This window comes from Leptonotus elevatus, chromosome 3 (genome assembly GCF_054856555.1).
Source record: "Leptonotus elevatus isolate MCC_2025b chromosome 3, RoL_Lele_1.0, whole genome shotgun sequence".
Taxonomy (NCBI): Eukaryota; Metazoa; Chordata; class Actinopteri; order Syngnathiformes; family Syngnathidae; genus Leptonotus; species Leptonotus elevatus.
Window position 1 is genome coordinate 6,597,659 of NC_141241.1, and position 22,394 is coordinate 6,620,052.

The 22,394-nt window shown below is 36.7% G+C and overlaps 1 protein-coding gene across 1 annotated transcript; it reads right to left on the bottom strand.

Moving 5' to 3' along the window:
* Nucleotides 1–298: 298 nt before the first annotated feature.
* On the bottom strand, nt 299–2,069 carry LOC147176774 (glycine N-acyltransferase-like). Its single transcript, XM_086072122.1, has 5 exons — nt 1,992–2,069; nt 1,715–1,823; nt 1,505–1,636; nt 791–908; nt 299–704 (listed from the first exon to the last, which is right to left on the bottom strand). The coding sequence occupies exons 1-5, from the start codon at nt 2,067–2,069 to the stop codon at nt 299–301; spliced, it is 843 nt and encodes a 280-aa protein (XP_085928248.1).
* Between the last annotated feature and the right edge of the window lie 20,325 nt (nt 2,070–22,394).

The following is a 22,394-nucleotide window of genomic DNA, read 5'->3' on the forward strand; positions in this document are numbered from 1 at the left end:
GCACTCGGGGTGAAACACATTTTTGGTCAACATTGGACTGAGTTTGAATTGAATATTTTTATCAAAAGCCCTAATATACTAATAATTGTCAACCCTCGTAATGGACATCTAATCCTCTTGGCCTAAACAGTACAGAAAATGAAAGCATGCATTGTATAATTATTGAAATGGACAATGGACATTGCACCAAGACATAAAAGAGATAAATAAGAGGCATTCACAAGATTTGTTTTAATTTTATTCCCATGTCTGTGGTTTCAAAGCAGAGAAAGATTTTTTTTAGTACAGTAGTTAGTACTCAGATGTCGTCATCAGATATAAACATGAGGGATGTTTCCTCACCAAGGGTCAAGCCGGACCCTCGCATAAGTTTAAGAGATGCCAAGTTATCTTTATGGATATGGCAAAACACGGGCAAACCTTCAGATATTCTTTGTCGTATCAAGGTAGCCACCACATTATATTGGTGACCTTTCCCTCTATGCTTTGGTTGGGTGTATCCCATTCTGATCTCATTGAACTCATCAGTCAGCAACCAAGACACAGGATGTCCCTTCTCATCCACTACACACCAGTTTGGCAGATGTTTGACATAGGCTCTCACTAGATTGACGCTTTCCTTGCTTCCTCCATAAGGCAACTGTTTGACCACAAGCTCAGCATGGGACTCGTTCAAAGTAGTTGTTGGCAGATTGGATGAGTTTCTGGCAACCAGGGAATGAAACAGGGAATGAATGTATGTATATGAGCAAAAACACCAACTCAAATCAATGACTTATTTTCTACTCACTCGTGCAAGTTGTACTTCTCTGGGCTGTAGTGGATGTAGGAATAACCTCCATATTCCTTAACATGGAATCCTCTGAGAGAAGCAATTTCGCGGACAATTTGACTGTGATAACTTGCAGCTTAAATAGACACAAGAACAAAATTAGTTTATCAGGGTTTATCATCATGCTATCATGCTTACATTTTAAACGGCAAATTAAATTGACATGATGGCAATGGAAAATGGGCTTGTCTATCTTCAGTTTTGCATTTGTGTAAATGCCTTTAAATAAAAGTTGATATATTGATTTCTTGTCCCAGGTTAAAATTTTCCATCATCTTTTTTCAGTGCACAAGACAAAAAAAAAATTGACCTTACTGTTCCAATAATTTTGGAGGCAACTTTTAATCACCAGAATATAAACACATTCATTTTAATACAACATATCAGAGGAGTCAAATAATGGGCTGGTTTCAACCAATGAAGCTTGAACAAAGAGAACGGATTCATGGAAACGGCTGCTGTGGTACAACCATCTGTAAATTGTGAGATTTAATCCCAGATAAATGTAAAACGAAACAATTAAACACATTACTGTGTTCATGATTAGAGGTTCCAAATTTGACTTTATTTTGGGAGGGCATATCACAAGCTAAATATTTACATCTACTCCAAAACGATTTACGAGGGAATTACAGTAGGTAAAATAATTCTGTTTCAAACGGTTTCAACCACCTCCAAATTCAAGTCCGTTCCGCCACTTGATAAATTTGTCATCAGCCAGCAGACTTCTTAAATTGTCCTGGTTTTTGGAGAAGATGCGATAATTCTCAGGAATCTCCCCTAAACCACTTCCAATCTGCAAATAATAGGAAGATAATGTAATGTAGACATCAACAAGACAAGTAATCAGATTCCTAGAATCGATCTTTGTCCCTTTGTCGACCTGGTTTTGACGGTAGCAGATAGCAGTACTGAAGGTAGGCCACGAGTCAACACACATCTTGAGTTGAAACTTGTTGTTTTGCAGCATATGAAGCAAACCACCAAGAACCTGAAGCACAACGGAGTCCATAAAAATTACAGTGCACTTACACAAAGTTGCCGAAAAATGCATACATCAACTGGAATCCCTTTCCCTAAACAGATAATTTTTTGATAAAGACTGCTGGAGTATAGATGTCACTATAGTTAGTTAGCAATAACAACATTAATACATTACATTAATGGACTGTGGTTGCTCTCCATAAAGGATTTTTTTCATCAAAGTCAGGTCCTTGAATGTCTTCAAGATGATCATTTTGTGCCTGTCTGCTTAAAAAATGTTCAGCATCAGCATGCAGGTGCAGTTATACGAGTTCCTTAACGTGACCACACCTTAGAATAAAATTGGCACCCCCAGCAGAATTCATATTCTGCATTTTTTTTCCTTTTTTGACTTCAATTCATGAGACAAAGATCCCATTGGTCATAGAAAGACACAAGTGAGTCACACTTTGTACCTAAAATATATATATATTTTTTTAATGGCCACAGACTACACTTGAGAGGCCGATATATTTGGTTCTGTTGTAGCGAAAATGACAAATTTGGTGTCAAAGTGTGCATACTTGCTTGCGGTCAAGGAATCAAACAAAAAGGGTTTCAAGTTAAAATAACAACAGCAGTACCCCCACTTCCATGACAATTGGAGTAAAATATGATATTGTTAGTTAAAAAAATGCATATCAAAACCAGTCTATTTGCATCAATCAATCCATCCATTTATCCATCCATCCATCCATCCATCCTTTTGCAATTATCTTGACTTGAGGTTGTCCGTCCAGCAGCTTTAGCAAGGACTTCCCTCTCCCAAGCTACTTCATCCAGCGCTTCTAGGGGGAATCCTGAGGCATTCCCAGGCTAACCAGGAGACATATAGTCTCTTCAGCGTGTCCTGGGTGATAATCCTGGCCTTCTCCCAGTGGAAAGTGTCTGGAAATCCTACCCAGGAGGCATATTAACCAGATGGCTGAGCCACCTCTTCTGGCTTCTCTCAATGTGGAAGAGCAGCGGCTATACTCTGAGGCCCTCCCGGATTCCCAAGCTTCTTACTTTATCTATAAGGTCATAGTATGCTACAAATCTTTTTTCTTTTTTTTCCCCAGATCTTATGATCTGGCCACCTCTGCTAAATATTGCTAAATACTTAGTTAAACAGATCTAAGTTCTGAAATAAAATTATTTATAAATATATTTCATCATTTGGTTCAGATTTTTTGTGTGCTTCTTTGGAAAAAAACTGAAGAAAAAAAAGAAGATTTGGGCCATTATTTTAGGAAGGTGACAAACCAATTGTCTGCAATGTTCTCTCATGTAATTTTGTTGTATAGCATTTTCAGTGAAGCTTGGCTGCCTTATCTTGATCACTAACTTTACTGTATCTTCCATTTTTGATAACAATCCTGCTTGGATGTTAATTTTATCTCCTACCTTCCTGGTATTTGTCCCCCCTTTAGGTCAAATGTTTGTATAATAGTGTGCCAATATGTTGCCTTTTTTTTTTTTAACAGTTGGAATGTTTACAAACAATTATACAAAACACAGAAAATACATTCAGTGGAAGACCTGCTTTGCAATTAGCTTCAACCTTTAATTGTATGCCATAATAATAATTTTAATTAACAGCTAATGCTTGGGTGTGTTCTACTTTGGAATCATATGTACTTTGCATAAAATCCAAGGTTAATCACCTTGAACAACTCTGAAAGTGTTGAGATATTGGAGCCCTTGCATTCAGGTCAGGGATAATGAGAAAGATGAGGGTTAGCTTGTTAGTTTGTAGGATTATGTGAGAAAGAGGGTTGAGATGAGCACGAGTATGTAATGCTGCTGACAGAGTTGTTTGCAAAAATGATGGGCAACACATGCATGAAGCAGCACTTGCATGCAATAGACCATTTCATTTTTTACATTTATAAATTTTAACAAAGAGCAGACTGAACCTGCTCCACAAAGTCTACACATTTTTTTTTATATGGGTCGGTATTGTGGGGGGCAGTGGGCTGGGGTTTTGTTTTTAAACTATGTAAAGCACTTTGAGTTGCATTTTTTTGTATGAAAAGTGCTCTACAAATAAAGATTGATTGATTGATTGATTAATTGATTGCTTGATTATTCTTATTCTTTCAAAATACCAATCTTTATTGAAAGTATTCTCTAATGATTTGAATGTTGACATTTATTTCATAATTCTGGACTTGATGATGATGATCTACAAAAATAAAAAAATAAAAAGTTTAAGCTTATTTTCTGATGTTTTTTTAGCTAATTTTGGCCAGCAAACCAGAAGCACAGACGTATACGCTCATATGCGTGTAAAGATACACAGACATTGTGGCATTTTCGTCGTAAAGACAAAAAATTATGTGAAAACGCCGCAGAAAAATCAATGTATTCAAGTGAGGCCCGTTTAGTGAGTGGGGCGGTGCTGCGCGTGCAAGTCGTTTCTATGCTTTAAAGACCAAGGTTCCTTGTGAATATAGCAAACTAATGCCCCTTTCAGTCAAGGTATCCAACTACGTTTACATGAAGAAATATATCGGTTACAAAAGGGGTAACCCAGGGGTCTTATTTGGGTTTTTAAATACCAGAATATTGCCAATATTCAGGTTTTGAAAGGATTTTTAGCTACATGTAAACATACTCACTTTACCTGAAAATGTATTGGTATTATTGAAAATGACTGCCAGTCACTGGGTAAAATACGTAACGAGAACTTGCTAGAACAATTTCAGCCATCTGGACACATTTAAAGTTACTTTTGTTAAAGATAAATGGAGATTTCGTCCATGGTGGAATAAGAATAAAAACGCTTATATAGACTTAGTGATGGGCCTTGGCACAAGTTAAATCACAGACAGAGCCCTCTAGGTGGTGCTAAAGTTTGGGCTGCGGCTGTTTAAGAATCACTGCGAGAGAAAGACAAAAGGCTGCATGGCAAGAAACCACCATGTTATCCGGTTGTTAGAAGTCAGGACTGCTCAGAACTGGATCCTGCCAGAGTATCATCCTTAGTCCTTTAAATGACTCTAAACATTCTTTCATTCACTGCATCTTGGTAGGCTGGTTCTTTCTTGTCAGATTGGTCAGAGGAACTGAGAGGGAAGAGAATCAAGGAATAATAAAATACTATGTCTTTGTTTTGGGCCATTCACTGACCTGATTACATCTACTTTGCCAAGTTGTCGACCAACTTTCCTAGCAAAAAGCCAAGGTACTATGATTCTTGTTCAGCAAGTGGACACTTACTGGACAGAAAGTCAGGCCTGCATCCTTCATTCTCCTGAATATTTCCCCCATATGAGACAAGTCATCTTCCCAACACATACCACAAAATAAATAAATAAATTGTAACATTTTACATGGTGACTTTTAAAAAGAAAGCAATGGAAATAGTCTAATTACAAATGAGAGAATTTTAAAGTGCTTACTTTTCTTAGAACTAGTAAATTTTTACACAAACAATAACAAATGCTAACAAATAATTGGTTTGTGGCAACAAATTAAATTAAACTCTGTTGCTTAAAAAAATCATTTAACCTTTCTCCATAAACAAAAAACAAAACAATTAAAAAACAAACAAACATTACCATACTTCAGTCAAGACTGGTTCTGTAATCATTGCCTCTGTGTGTAATGATTAATGTGGCATCACAAACAATCAGTGGAGGTGATGATTGACCTCTATTCACGAGATAGTAACACGTTTAATTTACCATCATTTCGTTATTCCTACCTTATTATTATAAATACCGTGTATTTACTTTTGTGACATCATCCTTGTTTTAGTTATTTCTTATTGGACAATACGGTGGAAGTGTAATTATTCTTAGCTACACATAAAGACGTGTTTTTGTTTTATTTGTTCAGCTCTTGCATCAAAAATAGGTAGGCTTAACACATTTGGCATTTGCTGAAAATATACTTTGAGAAAAGTGTCTCTTTTTATGAAAGTTGCTTCTGAACATTAACGACCCATACATTTCTCATTTGATTTAATTAACCAGCACTTAAAATAGAGTTCAAGATACATCACATTTGAGGCCTGCAGCGCGTCTTTTACTGTCCTGCGGCATGTGCTAATAATATTTAATATGGTCTGCATTACGCCTGCATTGTACTTCTTATTTTTGACACAGGGTGCTGCGCTTCCAAGGAAGGAGTAAATAATTCAAGGAAAAGTGAAAAGCATATTAAACAGGTCTGTAAAACAAGTATGATTGTTTCAGATGCTCTGCAAAAGAAAACATACTCCAAAGGGTGCAGTATACATAGTACATACGTACATGCATTTGTACAGTACATACACACTGTACATATATGCATACAGTATAATACACATATTTGATGAGAATATATGAAAGACCATATTGATTTAAGTATTGTTATATGGTATGTCCGTATGTGTTGCTATATTGTATTTTTTTCTTCAAATATTAATTGCTCAAAGGTTTATACCAACCACAAGATCATTTACATTTGCTTTGTTAGCCCATCTATGGCGTTTTGTGTTATGTGTTAACAATAGGCTAGTGGACTTTCGAGGACAAAGTTATGCGGCCTTTATACACAATGTGTATTCCTCTTTGATCAATGCTAACTTTTCAACATTTGGTGAATCAGTGGGCAGGATTTGGTCACATGGCTGTGTGTCAAGTCGAACAAAACATTGTTTTAAATGGAAGAAAAATGGAGGAAATATGCAATTGATATGTTGATGTCATCTTAATTTAATGATTTGTTTACAACTAAGATACTATTGAGCAAACCTGATTTTGGCACATTCTCATGTTGTTTACAGTATATGCAGCTGGGACATAACTCGTTAATTGTTGAAGAATGTCAGGCACTTACATGTACAAGTGCTGTTGTTTGTATTTTACTATAGCACAGAAGTTATTGCTGGGGATTTATTTAAAGAAATAACAAAATAAGTAACAAATAATAATAATAATAATAATAATAAATAATAAGTCACAAAAATAATTGGAAACTTTTAATTTGCTTCTTCACTCGAGTTACTAAAACTTATCATCCATTTTCAATTTCTGCTTTAACTAAACTCACTCACCGTTCTTGTCATACTTCAGTAAGTTCCGTTACAGGACGCTTAGTTAGAAAGACAAAATAGAACATTTGTATATAGCGGTGTCACGCAAGGATTTGTCTCAGCTGACTGAGGACAATACTCATGTTCTTTCATTCAACATTAGCATAATCCCCCAAGATATCGCTGACCCCGTGCTGTACCCTCTCATCTAAAGCATAATTCCAAGAAATCACATTATACTTTGAAGATCCAGATTATTGAGCATGTCAATTGGTATTTGCCTTGCTCAAATGTATGGTGGAGACGACGCTTGAAATAAATAATGGAGGCATTTACACAGAACACACGGTTGCACCCAACACACACACACACACACCTCCCCTCCAACTCTCCCGCTCGCTCTGCTCACGTGAAAACAAATATGTCAAAATGATAATGTTTGACCTCATTTGCATAGGGTGTACCTTACTAGACACATAGCATCTTTTCAGCATTTCATTTTTTTTAAATGTACTTTGTGGCACCAGACCTTAGCAAGCTGCTTTGTCATTTCCACCATATGGTATGTTGTCAGTGTTTTTTCCACACTAATTAGTCTTAAACAGACATGCCAAGTCCAAATGACTGTAATGTCAAGGCTGTGCTCCTTGCTGCATCTTAAATATGGTTGCAAACAAAAGAAGGCAGTCTTCGGGTTCTTGGCCAAATATTGATCAATTCAATTTCCAGTGTGAATATTAACTGTTGAATCGCAATAATCAATGGATGAATATACAGTACATGTATGTTTTGTGGTGTTATTTTAAATACAGTATTTCCATTCCAATATTAATTGACAAGAACATTCTTCATTTTCATTCATACCTCTAAATTAAGCAATACTGTTTTTTTGTGGCGCATTCTGCAAAATTTGTTGTTAGAACAAGCTCTCCAGGAACACTCTGGGAGGTGGACATTTAATAAACCAGAGAAAATGACAATTGGAAGCTGTGTCACCTGCAGACAATTCTATCTTGGTCCTCAAATGGTGCTCACCAAACTCAGCACCGATTGCTTCCTTATGTATGTCTCATTTCCTCTTCCCCACAATTTTCAGCTTTGTCTTACTGCCGCTATGTCAGTTACACTTCCCACTACTTGAAACTTGTCGTTAGCACTCAATTGCTGAGATACAAGTTGAAATTGAGATCTTCTTAATGTCAAATATACCACATCCGTCGAAAGCAAATTTACATAATGGTCATGCCAGACAGGACTAGAGACTTGCCGGAACTGTGTCGGAATGACAAAATATCCAGTGTTCAGTCATTACCGGTACGTGTTAAAAGTGTAGTTATCACAGCCAGAAACTTGTTGCAAAAGCAATTATGCCTCATTTTCGAGCCTCAAGATGATTTTAAAGCTAATTTTGATTTATTTTTGGCTCTTCACATTAGCAATAGAATTCTATACCATCCACAGTCAGGATTCCATGAAATTAAATGTACACATGTACAAAACCTTGCCCAACAGATTTAAACATTTAAGAAAAAACAAAGTTTTATTTCATGGGACTGAGTGTGGATAGTATGATAAACAATGACTTCTTAACCATGTTGATTGCGTGAAAGAAATCATATTTTTTTTTTTCCTGAGATAGCTAGTATTGTTCATTCGGTAATCTTACCGATTCGACATGTCATCATCATTGCTCTCTCTCTTTTTCTTTTTTCTCTTTTCCCTTTTTTTTGTATGTGCGTGAGTATGTGCATGTGCAGACGTGTATATGTATGTGTGTGTGTGAGTGTGTGTTCATTAATTCACCTAAAACCTATTCAAAATCCCATGCCGTTCACCTAAGCCGAATACTTCAGAATCCAGCTAGAGTCGTGAAGTTGTCAGGAGACCCGAGGAAGGATCAAAGAAAAGAAAGAAAAGTGAAATCCAGCACCGACCAACACCTACTACCCACCGGGTTACCAACCAGCATCTTTCACCAACCCCAGAAACATCTAAATTCCAACAAATTAGAAGAAGGACATCATCTTGATTAAAGCTCACTCCGCATGTAGCTCACGCTACTAAGAATCACATACGTAATTGCTATGAAAATATTATTTTTATATTCTGTGTGCAAAATATCAACACTTATTTAGATAGGTCAATTTAAATGTATAGTGACAGATACCCCAAGTGTCTGAGTATAATGCGACTGTGCGGAAATGGCGGAAAGTTGGAACTAATTATCTGCACCACAGAATCGCGTTTATCAAAATCTTCCACGAGACGTGGGGGTGGCCATTGGGGAGGCTGGTGAGCCACCATGTCGTGCCGACCCTGTTGGCTCGGGGTACAAGGTCACAGAAACAGCTGGAGACTATCATGGTCAAATGAGACACCCAAATAATTTACTGAGACTCTTTTGTTCCTTCTGAAATTTCTTGTTTGCCTTAAAATATGTTTTAAAATTGTCTATTTTCAGCCTCGCATATAATAAAAATATGTTTTAAAATTCAATTATATGTTAATTACCAGTATGTTTAGGCCTGTGAGTGTTGACTGAGTATAATCCAAAATCAGGTGAGATATGCTCCAATCTACCCGTGACCCAAGATATAGAAAATGTTGTGTGAGTATTATGTTTACCCAATTGTTATTGCTATATGTGCCCATTGTGTCATAACATGACAGTGCATAATAAGAACAGCCTGCTTGCCTCTTTCTGAACTCCATGCTTGTGTTCTTGTCCCCATGCTTCCTCCGTGGTCAACTAAGCACATTTGGTCATCTTGAACAAAGGATATGGTAATTAAAGAACACATCCCATGGACCAGTGAGATGCTGTTGTTTTTCGCCTCTTCTATTTGCACATAATAAGTCTGATGTCTGGAAGGGATTTACATGCAAAGGGAGGAGTGAAGAGGAGTAGAATGAAGAAAGAAATACATTTAAAAAAGGCCACTATCAGACAGATGTTCCGCATGCATAGGCCAGTCTTTATAAACACACCTAGCATAGCGTGGGTAATTGCAAATTGTTATCACTATGTTTTTCACCTTATGTAAAGGTTGTCTATCTATTAATGCCTAACCAAAATGCTGTCACTTAAACTGACTGACCTGGTAAACTAATTGCTTCTGTTCATGCTTAAGAATAGGATATTAGTTTATAATTACAAATGATTAAGTACATATTAGTCGCGCAAGGACAAATTCTATTCACTTCTGTAGTAGAGGAACACATTTATTTCCAAACACATCTGTGTCATGATCCATGTTTTTATTTATTTGGGTTTGATTAGACTTAGTGTTGTCATCTTATCCCTGTGTCTATTCATTTAATCTCTGCCTCGTTAGCGTTTTGTGTCCACCTGTTCTTGTCAGCATCGTCAGGGGTTGCATCTTCCAACCGACAATCAGATCTTTTTGTTATGCCTTGTTGAAAAAAAAATTTTTTGATTGCTCACCTGCATTTGGGTGCCAACTCCACCAAGCAACCCCCCGATCTGTTCAGATATAACATATTGTAATTGCAATACACAATTAGTAAGATATAACTAAGTATAGCATGAAAAAATATTTGAACAGTGGCCTTAAATAGGTGGCCCTGGGCATCTTACCTGCTGGCTACCGGTTTGTGGCCCTGGGTCTGTTAAGGCCTTTTCACACTGCACTTAGCACAGCTCAGTGTGCCCTCAACCAACAAATTCATTGTGTATGTAATTGCTGCAGAAGCTTGCGGCACACGAAGTTGGCTCGGCGAAAACCGAGTGTAATGTGTTTTGGTTGGGTAAGCACTTGTTTACCAGGACTTGTCTCCATGCCAACAATACATAGTTAGCCTGTTACGGGGTCATTTGGAGTTCATTGCTGCAAGTGCAAGTTTTTAGTTTGACATTAGTTTTTTTTGGATCGGTGCACATATTGTTGACACTTTGCCAGCTGTAGGAGCCTGCAAATTCATGTTTTAAGTATTCTGCTAAAAGAAAGGCGGATTCTGCTAAAAGAAGGGCGGATAGTGAAAATGTGCCAATTAAAAAAGTAAAATGGAATAAAAAAGTTGCATTTGCTCTCCCCCCAACAGTACAAGACCTACATGTGCTCAGTATGCTAGGAGACTCTCGCTGTGATGACGTTTTCCGTATGAAACAGAGCATAATAATTTTGAAAAGGCATTTCCTCAAAATTCAGGAATAATAAAAATATCAAGCTGCTAGCAATTTTTTTGTCACATCTATAACTGAGAAAGCAACCGAATGCACACTTAGAGTGACATTGATTTGGGGTAAGGATAAGATGCCATTTGCAGTTGCAGTTATAAAAGAATGACTAAAGTAATGGTAAACAAAAGGCAAATTACAAGTTCAATTAAGCAAATCCCCCACTCAGTGTTATTCTTTTTTTTTTACTTTGCCATAAGGAAATAAATTTTACTCATTAGGTTTTGTATTTCAGTACCCGTGAAACACAACACCTACTGTGAGCAATGGCCACAAAAATATGTACTAAATAGGTTGCTTCAGATGAAAAGCTCACAAAAAGCAGATAATTCTTCAACATTAAAATGTCAAAGGAACAAAGAAAGACAATAATCCCCATTGCTGGGTGCTCGTTGAAATATATTATTTATAATTTAAAAAAGGAACTTCCTGATTTTTTTTTCTCAAAAATGTATAGTACACCAATACACTGATTTAATAAGATCCCAAAGAGTGGGTGCTAAATCATGTTCACTGCTCTAACATTATGTGAGATGATTAAAACAGATGTAAAAGTGTTTTGCTCTTGCATCTACATTATTGTCACAGTGTGTTAAAATGACCCAGACACAAATAAATGGAGTGTTAAATGGAGTTTTGTCTTTAGTGGTATTGCATGACTCCTTCTTGTGACTAGCTCCCTTACATCATTCAGAAGCTAAAGAAAAGAGCCACTCTCTCCGTCGTCTCTCATTTTGCCAACACTTTCTCCACAGTGACTGTAGTCATCATACCTGCCTTTCAGCAGCTTTATTTCAAGATGAAAAATCAGCCACTGCAATTTGTCTCAGGTTTGGCAAATTACATTGCATGTGCTAAATTAATCTATTTGTATGTACTCCTGAAAAATGAGCGCAGCATTTTTTGCTCAATTGGCAGACGCAAAAATCAAGAATCTTTATTTTCATTATGCAAGCATAACAAAATTGTGTTCCAGCAGCTTTCGGCACAATTTAAAAAGGCACATAGTATAAAAACACCAAACTAGACTACATAATAAATAATTAAATAATTAAAAATAAATTGTGCAAATAGGCAGGATATTGCAACATTTTGTTAAAGTAATACAATGAGGGTCTTTGCCGTTTAAAATACATAATCCGAAGGTGAGCGGAGGGTGAGTATGTTTGGAGATGAGGTGATGCAATTCACCACTCTGGGGAAAAAAACTATGCAGCAGTGGGCGTGTCCAAGTTTTCGCCTGGTTTTGTTTGTGCAAACCTTTCGTTAAATCAGTTATTAAGATTAAAAAAACTAAACATGCAACAACAACAAAAACTTTTACCCCTATTACTTTCTACAATTTTATTCCATTATATTTTAAATATTAATGATAATTACATTTGTTACTTGGCTGTGAGAAATCACAGGGTTCTACTGCTCCACAGTGAAATGTCCTTTTCAACTTTAGTTTAACTTCCCAAATTTGCATCATTGCCCTACTACGACACACACTCTGTTATATACGGACAACATATGGCACAGAAAGATGCAATCAGGGTTTTTGAGTAAACTTTATGCTACACTATTCAAGTTGCATACATGAGAGAAGAACCTTGAGGATGTGGCCATTTTGAAATTGTAGTTTGTCCCCTAACGACCCTGGCAAGGTTGCATCCATGTGGTCAGGTGTGGGGGGTACTTGACCTGCCGATGTTGAGCTTCCTTGCACACTAAGGAGTCTGGCACTCAGGTCACTGGTAATGGCTGCAGCCAGATGGCACCTATCGCCTTGGGACAAAGGGCGGATGCTAGTCACTGTTAAACTTTGGAGGTTGCATATTCTAGCATTATTTAATGCTTGATTACATGCATCATTTATTACAATTATGTCTTGATAAAAATTTGATGCAAAACACAGCCAAGGCCCACTGAATATTCACACTTTGACCTCTCCTGCAGAATAAACCCCAGAGGAAAGAAGAGGACAATTATTTTATTTTATACAAAGCATGTTAAGTTATGATTAAATGAGACACAAAAGCAATATGAAACCAATCATTTGGTTAAGGTATGAAATAATTGTCTACGAGAACTGGACCAGAACAGAATGATTGTCATCCACCAATTAAGTAAATATCACTCTTAAATTTCCACATCAGCCTCACAGTATATGATACATATACCTTGTTCTTAATGAAACAAAAGTCCAGCAAGCTTTAGGCAAGCAAGGATGGGCAGTTAATTTTCCAAAGGAATGTAGCAAACTGTCATGTCCATGCTACCCATGAAGTTGTACAACAATTTTATTCTCACAGTCAGTGGGCATCACAAACTATACAATTCCACCATATGAGCAGGGTTCAGATGTTAAAATAAAAAATAAAAAACAGAATAGACCTGTAGCTGGATTTAAATGGTAACACTAAAATTATAAAAAATAATTGTACATGTATATATATATATATATATATATATATATATATATATATATATATATAGCCTGCTTTGTAGATTAACTCATTATGTTTCTGTTTTGCTGTATTAGTTTGTAGTCCCCGTTCTCCCATACTTTATCCCTGAACTCGTTAGGCATATCGCTAATCAAAAAAAACGTGTATGCAGCTCAAAAATACGTCAATGCCACTTTTGCCAACAATGACGGTGTAATAATGACCTTTTATGGCCATCGATAGAAGATTCCTGAGCTATTGATACTTCGGATCCCTCAAATTACCAACCTAAAGTCATCAAAGCGTTTCAGATTGCTGAAAAAGCTGGTTCACCTCAACGACAACAAAGAGATCTTTGGTGCCCGTAACCGCTTTTTCAAAGCCTGCTCACTTTTTAGCTTCCTCAGCACTTCTTTCAGGCGTGTGTCACAGACCACCCAACAGTCTGTGGGTAAGGTACATGCTTTGTTATTTGCCATTTAGCACAGCCCTAATGTCACAATGATGCATGTAACAATTTAAGGTGAGTTTGTTAAACTGGATTTTTAAAGTTTTTTTTTTTTATGATATAAAAATAAACATTTTGTTGTTGAAATTTGAAAGTGTTTCAAATCGTGTAATGGATTACTGCTTTTTGTACCATTTTTCTCGCAGATGCACATATAAACAAACACACAGATGTAGGATACAGTACGCAATAACCCAATTGACATCTTTCCAAGGTAAATACTGGTACTTCCACATGGATTACTTTCACAGTAGCCTTAAAATGTCTATGGATTTGACAGCTTCTTTTTTGTACACTGTCAAATACAACTGACAGCTTCTATGAGCTTGGCAAGAACTTGATGCTAGCAGAAAATTATTTATGTGTCAATGTCACCACCCTGAGATTTCTGAATCACAGCCACAATGCAGGAGCTAGAGGATGAGTATTCATCCCATGACCGTGTGCACCCTTGTGATAATGCTGTGACTCCAGAACCGCATGTTACTCTTCAATCCCTCCTCGGTGGCTTCCAGTGGCTTTAGAAAATAAATCATCAATGTTAGTTTGCTCAAACTATATGTCATAATACCTGCAAGTATTACCATAGACAGCATTTGCAGTCCACTAGCAATGTGAAAGGTCAGTTCAATTCCTAATTGTCTTGAGTCCACGGCTCAGCTGTCCCCGCTGATGACACACACATAAGGGTTATTATCATTATTTTATTTGATTGATTAATGAGGAATGCAGTCAATGTAAATCTAGTGCAGTAATGCAGATTAGTGACACTCCCACAGATGACGCCTCACATGCGGGTGTGTATGTGTGATGCACAGCAGAGTGACAAAAGCTGATTAAGTCTCACCGTTGCAATCTTTTTCCTCTCCCATAAATGTTCTACTAATGTGGCAATAAAGCAACCCCAATCCCAACTACATCTTGGAAACATTCCCATCTAAATTTTAATTTCATTTCATTTTATTAGTTTATTTAACAGGGACAATGTAATCAGACATAGACATGAAGCAGAGCTAGCAGCTGATATTGAGCATACAGAGTTTAGCAAATGCTAATTTATAACCCCCCGTCCCTGGTTGAGCTTTTGCACTTAATACACAATCTAAAACACATAAAACAAAGCCACCCCTAAAAATAATAAAATCAATTATAATAAATAAAAGCAATCACATATGGTGATCACTCAATCAATCACCCGTTCAATCACTACACATGGGTATAATATTGGTTTGTTTTCAACCAGCTTTTGAGTTTGGTGACAAATGTTTTAAACTCACAGTGTTTATCAGTGGGCACAGAGTTCCAGAGTTTACTGCTCTGATATGAAAAAGCTGACTGACCAAATGAAGTCTGGGGCGGGGGTGTAACATTCTGGGTCAATGTTGCTCGTGTTATTCTGTTGCTGTTTGGTCTCTGGATAAATGTCTTAAGCGGTTCGGGAGCAAGGGTTATGGAAATATTTAAAGCACAACTTACACAAATTACTAAAGCTGTTAAAACGTAGCAAGTTATGTTTTCTAAGAATGTGACCGTGATGGAAACATATTGGTTTTGTGAGCCAATTCGCTGTAAGGCAGAATGAGCAGCCGGGGCCCATGTTGTCATGCAGTAGGAGATATGTGTGAAAATCATCCCTATACATGCATGCAAAACCACACCTGCTGACAATGTTGACTTGAATGATGAAGTGCATGATCAAGATATTCTTGTTAATCACATGTTGGCAGGTTAGGAGGCAACAGGTTGTCTCTAATCTACCACCGTTTCCCTTGTTTTAATTCTTGAATGTTACTTTTCGGAGTGAAGGAAAATGAAAATAATAATTATCCAAGCACGTCGATGTTAACTAAAATACACTTGACTCATTGGAGAAAACCCAACAAAGTTTTCCTGAATGCAAAATATAAAACATGTTCTCTTTTAACATGAAGCACGACTTGCAGAGCATGCCAGCCGAAAAGGGAACGGTTTATATAAGGCTGCAACCACATTTTTGATTGGATTATGTAAAATAAAAATTGAATTCTAAATCCATTTGACTGAAAATCTGTGAAGGCTGTCCAGGGACGGAGACATCATTATGAATGTTAATTGTTAATAATTATCCTTCTCCTAAGGGTAACCCATATTTCAGGACAGTGGAAGCTGATTTAGGGAGAAAAGAAAATAGAGGACACGGAGACTAAATGGAGGAGAGAAGCATGTAAGTATTTACGCCTTCCAGTTTCCTCAAACTCAGTCTTGTATACATCATTTTAGTGACACAAGAGCCAGCTTAACGTCAGGCCATGTGCTTTTGAACATTTGTATCAGCTCAAAGGATTTCACTTAATACCAACATTAAATGGAAGTGTCAGGATTTTTTAAACATTTTGGTTGTGCTGTATATGTATAAATGTCGAGAAAATTTCTCATTCACATTAATTCCCTCTTTATGAAATATTCTTCAAGATTGTATCACAACAGTGTGTGTCACACATCACTTAAAACTACTGCATAATACAATTATGCTTCAAAATAGTATAGTTACTCAATCTTTGTTAGTGAGGTTGATGGATTATTTTGGATATCAAGATGCTGGGAGAAATGGGGGAAAAAAAACTGGGAATATATATATATAGTATGACTGTTTTGAGGTGTCCTCCACCATTTTCATCATGCATTGCAATACCTTAAAAAAATTAGGCTGAATTGAAAATGTGCAATTTGACAGCATTGTACTTGTGAGGTCCAGGCGGGTTGAAGGGTATGTACACAAAAAGGCATGATTTATTGGCAGCTGAAGCTGCCTTCAAACCGTGGACACATGCATCTTTAATGAGGCTGAAAATGTCATTTGGATCCGGGAAAAAAAGCAAACTTTATTTTTGGATATACCTTTTGTAGTGCATGTGTAGCTCCAGCTACCTGAAATTTGAAGGAGAACATGATTTTTAATTTATTCTGCCTGAAATTAATCCAATTAAAATAATGTAATCAGAATGTTGTTCTTATGATGATCAGTTGCCCTCAACCTTTTAACGAAGATACATTTTGAGGGACAAGCACATAAATAGAAACTAATTGTTGAACAGACAATTTACTGTTGCGACACTATAATGAATGTAATTATTGTAATAGTGAAAAACTGCACTTTCAAGAATCACTTTGAAGCCACTCGTCCCAGTTGTAGATGCAAAGAAAAAGAAAAACAGAGGCGGTGGCGTCAATTAATTTTGAGCTTCTGTCATTCGTCAGTCGTCAACAGTTGGGACACGTTTTGTCACCGTAAATTATTTCAAACCGAGCCAAACTGTAATCGGAAGTCCGTCAACAATATTTTAACCAGACTTCTGTCATTGCTAAATTACTGCTGCTATTTTAGGACCGACAGTAAATTTCATGGGTCCGTCAACGTATATTAACCACACCTACATCATGCTAAAATTACATTTCACCACTATTTTCCACTTGACATTGTTTGTTAATTTGCTATTTTCCTCACTACTGTTTGCACAGACAATATGTGCAGACAGTCGTAACAGCCGAGTCAATGCTCCCCCTTTTTAAGACCCATTAGCTGTTCAATAACCTGCCTGATGGAAAATGGAGCCAAAACATACCTGATATAAATTAAACAAACTGAGCACTAATACTTGCATAAATGATATGAGGAATTTACAACAGTAGGAAAACATAATCACAGTATGTAATTACCCGAGCTCTATAACATGACTAGCTGTAATTGGGACAGAGCCAGAAGAGCAAAGGCTTGAAGTATGTTGCCTGAGGAAGTTGCCATTTGCTCGGTATGGCTCGGACACAGTCCCAGGAAAGAAGTACTCTACGGTGTGCCACTGAAGTGGGCGTGTGTCAATGTTTCCGTCATTTGTCGTTTGCCAGCCAAACGGGTGCCCGCGATTGACGAACTGACCCGGTTACTGATAATTACACTGACGGATGTTTCACTTTCCCATAGCGGTGGACTTACTACATAGAGTATCTGGATTGGTTTGGTGAGTATGTTTAGTTTAGTTTTTTACCCGTGTAAAATAGAAATATTGAAACAGAAGCTGTGAAAAACTTCTTGGCTGTGACATCCCAAGTCAAGTTTCAACAACTTGGAGACATTTTACAGGAGTAGGGGACACAAAAAAAATGACAGACCTTGAGCATGTATCATTTGTATAATCTTCACCACCAACACATCTCACCTCTACTGCAACCTTGAACTAAAAAAAATGATCTGAATAAAAGAGGCTCTCTTGCAGATTCTAGTTTGAGAGTTTTTAACTTTAAGTCTGCACACAGAGCTATTGCTCTTAATTAATGTTATTTCAAATATGCATGATTCATAAAGCATTTTTTTATTGGGTTGGGTTGGATCGATAAAATAATTCTGGGATCCTGACATGAGCATCTTCACAGATAATTTTTGTCTGCATGGTCAATGTAGACTTAGTGATGGAGCGGAGACAAATTCAATGCAGCAAACTTGGAATTTCAACTTTAACATTGCCGGTTGGGTTGGTTAACCCTGTGATTTGACAGTAGTAGGCTACCATTGGGTGGAAGAGCGTCTATGTGTCCGTTAAAACTCTCCAAACAAAAAGAGAAAAAAATAGGGGGTTTAATACTATTTGTAAAAGACTATTAGGCACTAAGGTCAGTGGATATTAAATGTTGTACCAGGGTAAATAGCACAAAAGGCCAGATGGTTTGCACAGTTTTCACTTATGGTTGGAGAATATCGACAGTTTCTGTATTTCATTCACAGTTCCTGAAAAAGCCACCAAATAGTACAAAGCATCATTAGAATTTCAATGAATACTAATTGCGCTTGCAGGGATATTTGGTGTGGCCAAGTAGGAGGTTATTTGATCATTTCTGCAAAGCGAGCTAGACCAGAACCTTTGCTTTCAAGCTCTCTGACTTTTGTTGCTTTGAAGTTGAGGCACAAAATCAATTGAATACATGTGGCAAGCAAATTAAGTTGTTTTGGAGCTTACTGTTAAATGACTGAAAGGTTTGAAAGAAAATATGCAGGATGCATTAGGGGTTTTTTTTTCCCCTTAAAAGAAAATCACAAGGCTGTTGGATTTCATACTACAGCCCTTTTATAAACTGTGCACATTTAAGAATAGCAACATTGTACTATTTTTTCTTTCAGATTGCTCATCTGTAAATTCAATTTAAAATCAATGAACAATTTTATAGTCAAATGTCTGGATTGTAGTATTTTTGTTGCCACCTCTCCATCGGTTGGAAGCTAGAGGCTCTCTGTATAGGAATAAGATTATCATGGGGATAATCACCATCATTTTTGAGTAAAATACAGCTTTTACTTATCCCCAGAGGAAAGACAGAAGCAGCTCCCCTGATAATACTCAGTGTGAATATGATTTAAGATTAACTTATGTCTCCATGTGCGCAATATCCTCTGGGTGACCTTTTACACATCCCCACCTCATTTGATTAGCGACTGAGGAGAATTAGAAGTAGAAGATTGACCATAACTAATTTGATGGCTCTTAAATTCTCTAGAACAAAAACAGCCACAAAAAAGTTATTATTATTATTATTATTATTATTATTATTATTATTCCAACAGTGGCTTGTCACATGGAAAAAAAGCAACTTCATCAGTGGAATCACTAAGACGGAAGAAAGTCTAAGCTCTTTACCCGACGCTCCTTTGCATATAAATGAGAGATTAGGCAGAAACTATATCTTACCGTCCGATAGAATACATATGCCTAATTACAATATATTCATAAAGTGAGAGTGTAATTTCCACAAAGGAGATTACAAACGAAGCGCAAGGTCAGAAAAAGCCCTTTCTGTACTCGGCATACCTATTAGGATGATGATGCTGATGCTGCACGGAAAATGACTTATGCTCATTGGTTCTCCTTAGAGATTATGTCTCTTCATTCTTGGGATGAAGCTAATTGGGGGAAGAATACGTGTTGATGAATATACCTGAATAATGAAAATGGGACAGCAGAAAACAAAGTACGAAGTAGTTTTCTTCAAACGTAATTTAGACTCTAAATGAATGTCTGATCAGGCTGCAATACAACAAGTATAATTTACTGTATGTTGTTGACGTGAGACACACGTTTGTATTTTATGTAAAATATTTGGCAAGTGAGATTACTTCAAATAAAAATAGGATTATTATAGAAAAACAACCAATGATGAAAAGTAATATAATTTATTGGTTGATAGATTCTGCAGTTCATATATTTCCTTCACAACTGTGATTGAACAAAAGTCATCTCGTCACAAACCTGCAACACAACACTCACATTTTGTGTAACACATATCTGTGTACACATACAAATATATTAATATTAATTCATGCTATGACACATGCACATATAGACACGCATGGTGATGAATGAAAATCCTGCAGTTAATCACATGACCCAGAGGGAGGTCCTCGTGAGAGGAATTTTAATTTGTCAATCTTCTCCAAATCAAATGTCAGTGAGGAGGTCACTGAAATTCCTTGTCCAGTCATTAGCGTGTGAATAACCAAAAGCTCTTATTTCTGGTAACGCTCAGTGCAGTCTTTTCATTGAAATGTTAATTGAAATCGATTATATCTTTCCGTTCTCGCAGGTGCTGAAAAGACCTTACATTAAGTATAATAATCTGAAAAGCCAGCAAAGTTATAGATATTAATGTTTCAATTCAGTCAAATGGCAGTAGATGTTGAAAATAATTCGGACTTAAATTAGGTGAGCTGTGTGAGGGAAACCTGCAAGTTTATCAAATTGCATCACAAAATAGTTGCTTTTAATTTGAAAATACTGAATACAATTGAATGATGTGTTTTTCTTTTACAGATGTATACATACAGTACAAATGCTGTTATTAATCAGTCCAAGACTGAGATTTAGTTTTACATTTTATCTTGCCTCGTATGCTGAGTTTTTACTCTAAAATTATTTTCCTTTCCATTAGATAATGAAGATATGACAATGAGACGAAAGAGGAAAATAGTCAGCATCTGACCTACAAAATAAATAGATTAATTTAATTTAATTTAATTTGAATAAGATTTAGACTAAACTTAATTGAAAATGTAAGTTAATGAGTAATTTCAATAACATAAATGCATGAGAAAAACCCCCCGTTTTAAATAATTGTATGTACGTAGCATACCGGTATTCTTTCCAGTCGACTGAGTGACCTGAGAGAGACTCAAACGTTGTTATTGCTGTTTCTGGTGAGGTCGTAATCATGACAACAGGGAGCGCAGAAACTGCACCAACAGGCCAGAAACAAACTACTGAATAACCTGTTCAACACTTTTTGTATTTAAAGGCAGTTGGTGTTGACAAGATTCCTTTAGCAATTGTCTCAGTGGTTAGATGTGAGTCGTGTACTGGAGCCTGGGCTTCTCTTTTCTTGTGTACAGATTGGCTACGGACGATAGAGGTCAATCAACAATCCTTCTCTGTCCCTCTTTCTTCTGACCTCTCTCTTCGGCACTAAGGTGTCTCATCTGGAGGCAATATTGGCATGGTATTTGTTCCCTGATTGGCTCTGGAGGAGCAATCCATATATATGTGTCTGTTGTGACCATGTGGGTCAGATTTCTGGAAGATCCCAAGACAGACAGAAGCCATAAGATCTCCCTCTAAATGGCCTTTGGGTCCAAGGAATGGATCTACCACAGAGGACGGTGATCATTGATCCTCGCAAAGACATCCACTATTGATGAAACAGTCAAGGCTTTCAATCACCATTTTTTATTTATTTACTTTTTTACTATATATATATATATATATATATATATATATATATATATATATTGTGTGTGTATATATATATATATATATATATATATATACACAATTGTTTTTAATTTAAAAGATGCAACTAGATAAATTCGAACCGAATCGTTCCACCTACAGTATATGGAGATGCGTATTGAATCGTCTTTTAATGAATAGATAAATCTTAGAATGAAATGGCACATTTACACAGAGCTGGCCAAATCCGTCGTTACATCGGCCCATCATTGACGAAGCCTCGTAAAAATAGACTGAGAAGGACCTGCTTCAGTCGATGCCCAGTCTGTGTATTTTTTCGAGGCTTTGGGTCATAAATGACTTACTGAAAATGCAGATTTTTTTTAAAGATAATTTCCATAATATTCTACTGTCATGTCATACAGTTTCAACATATATAGCAAAAAGTGTGTGTGTGTGTGTGTGTGTTTTAAACTGCATACACACCTTTAACCTTTTCGTAAACTTGCAAATATATTCTGGCAAGGTAGTCACAGTCCTTCTTGTAAACAAGAAAGGACACAAATAAGGGTGGTGTTTTTTTACAAGACCATCTGGCTTAGTGTTGATACTATACTTGAGTAATACTAGCTCTATTTATCTGAATGTTAC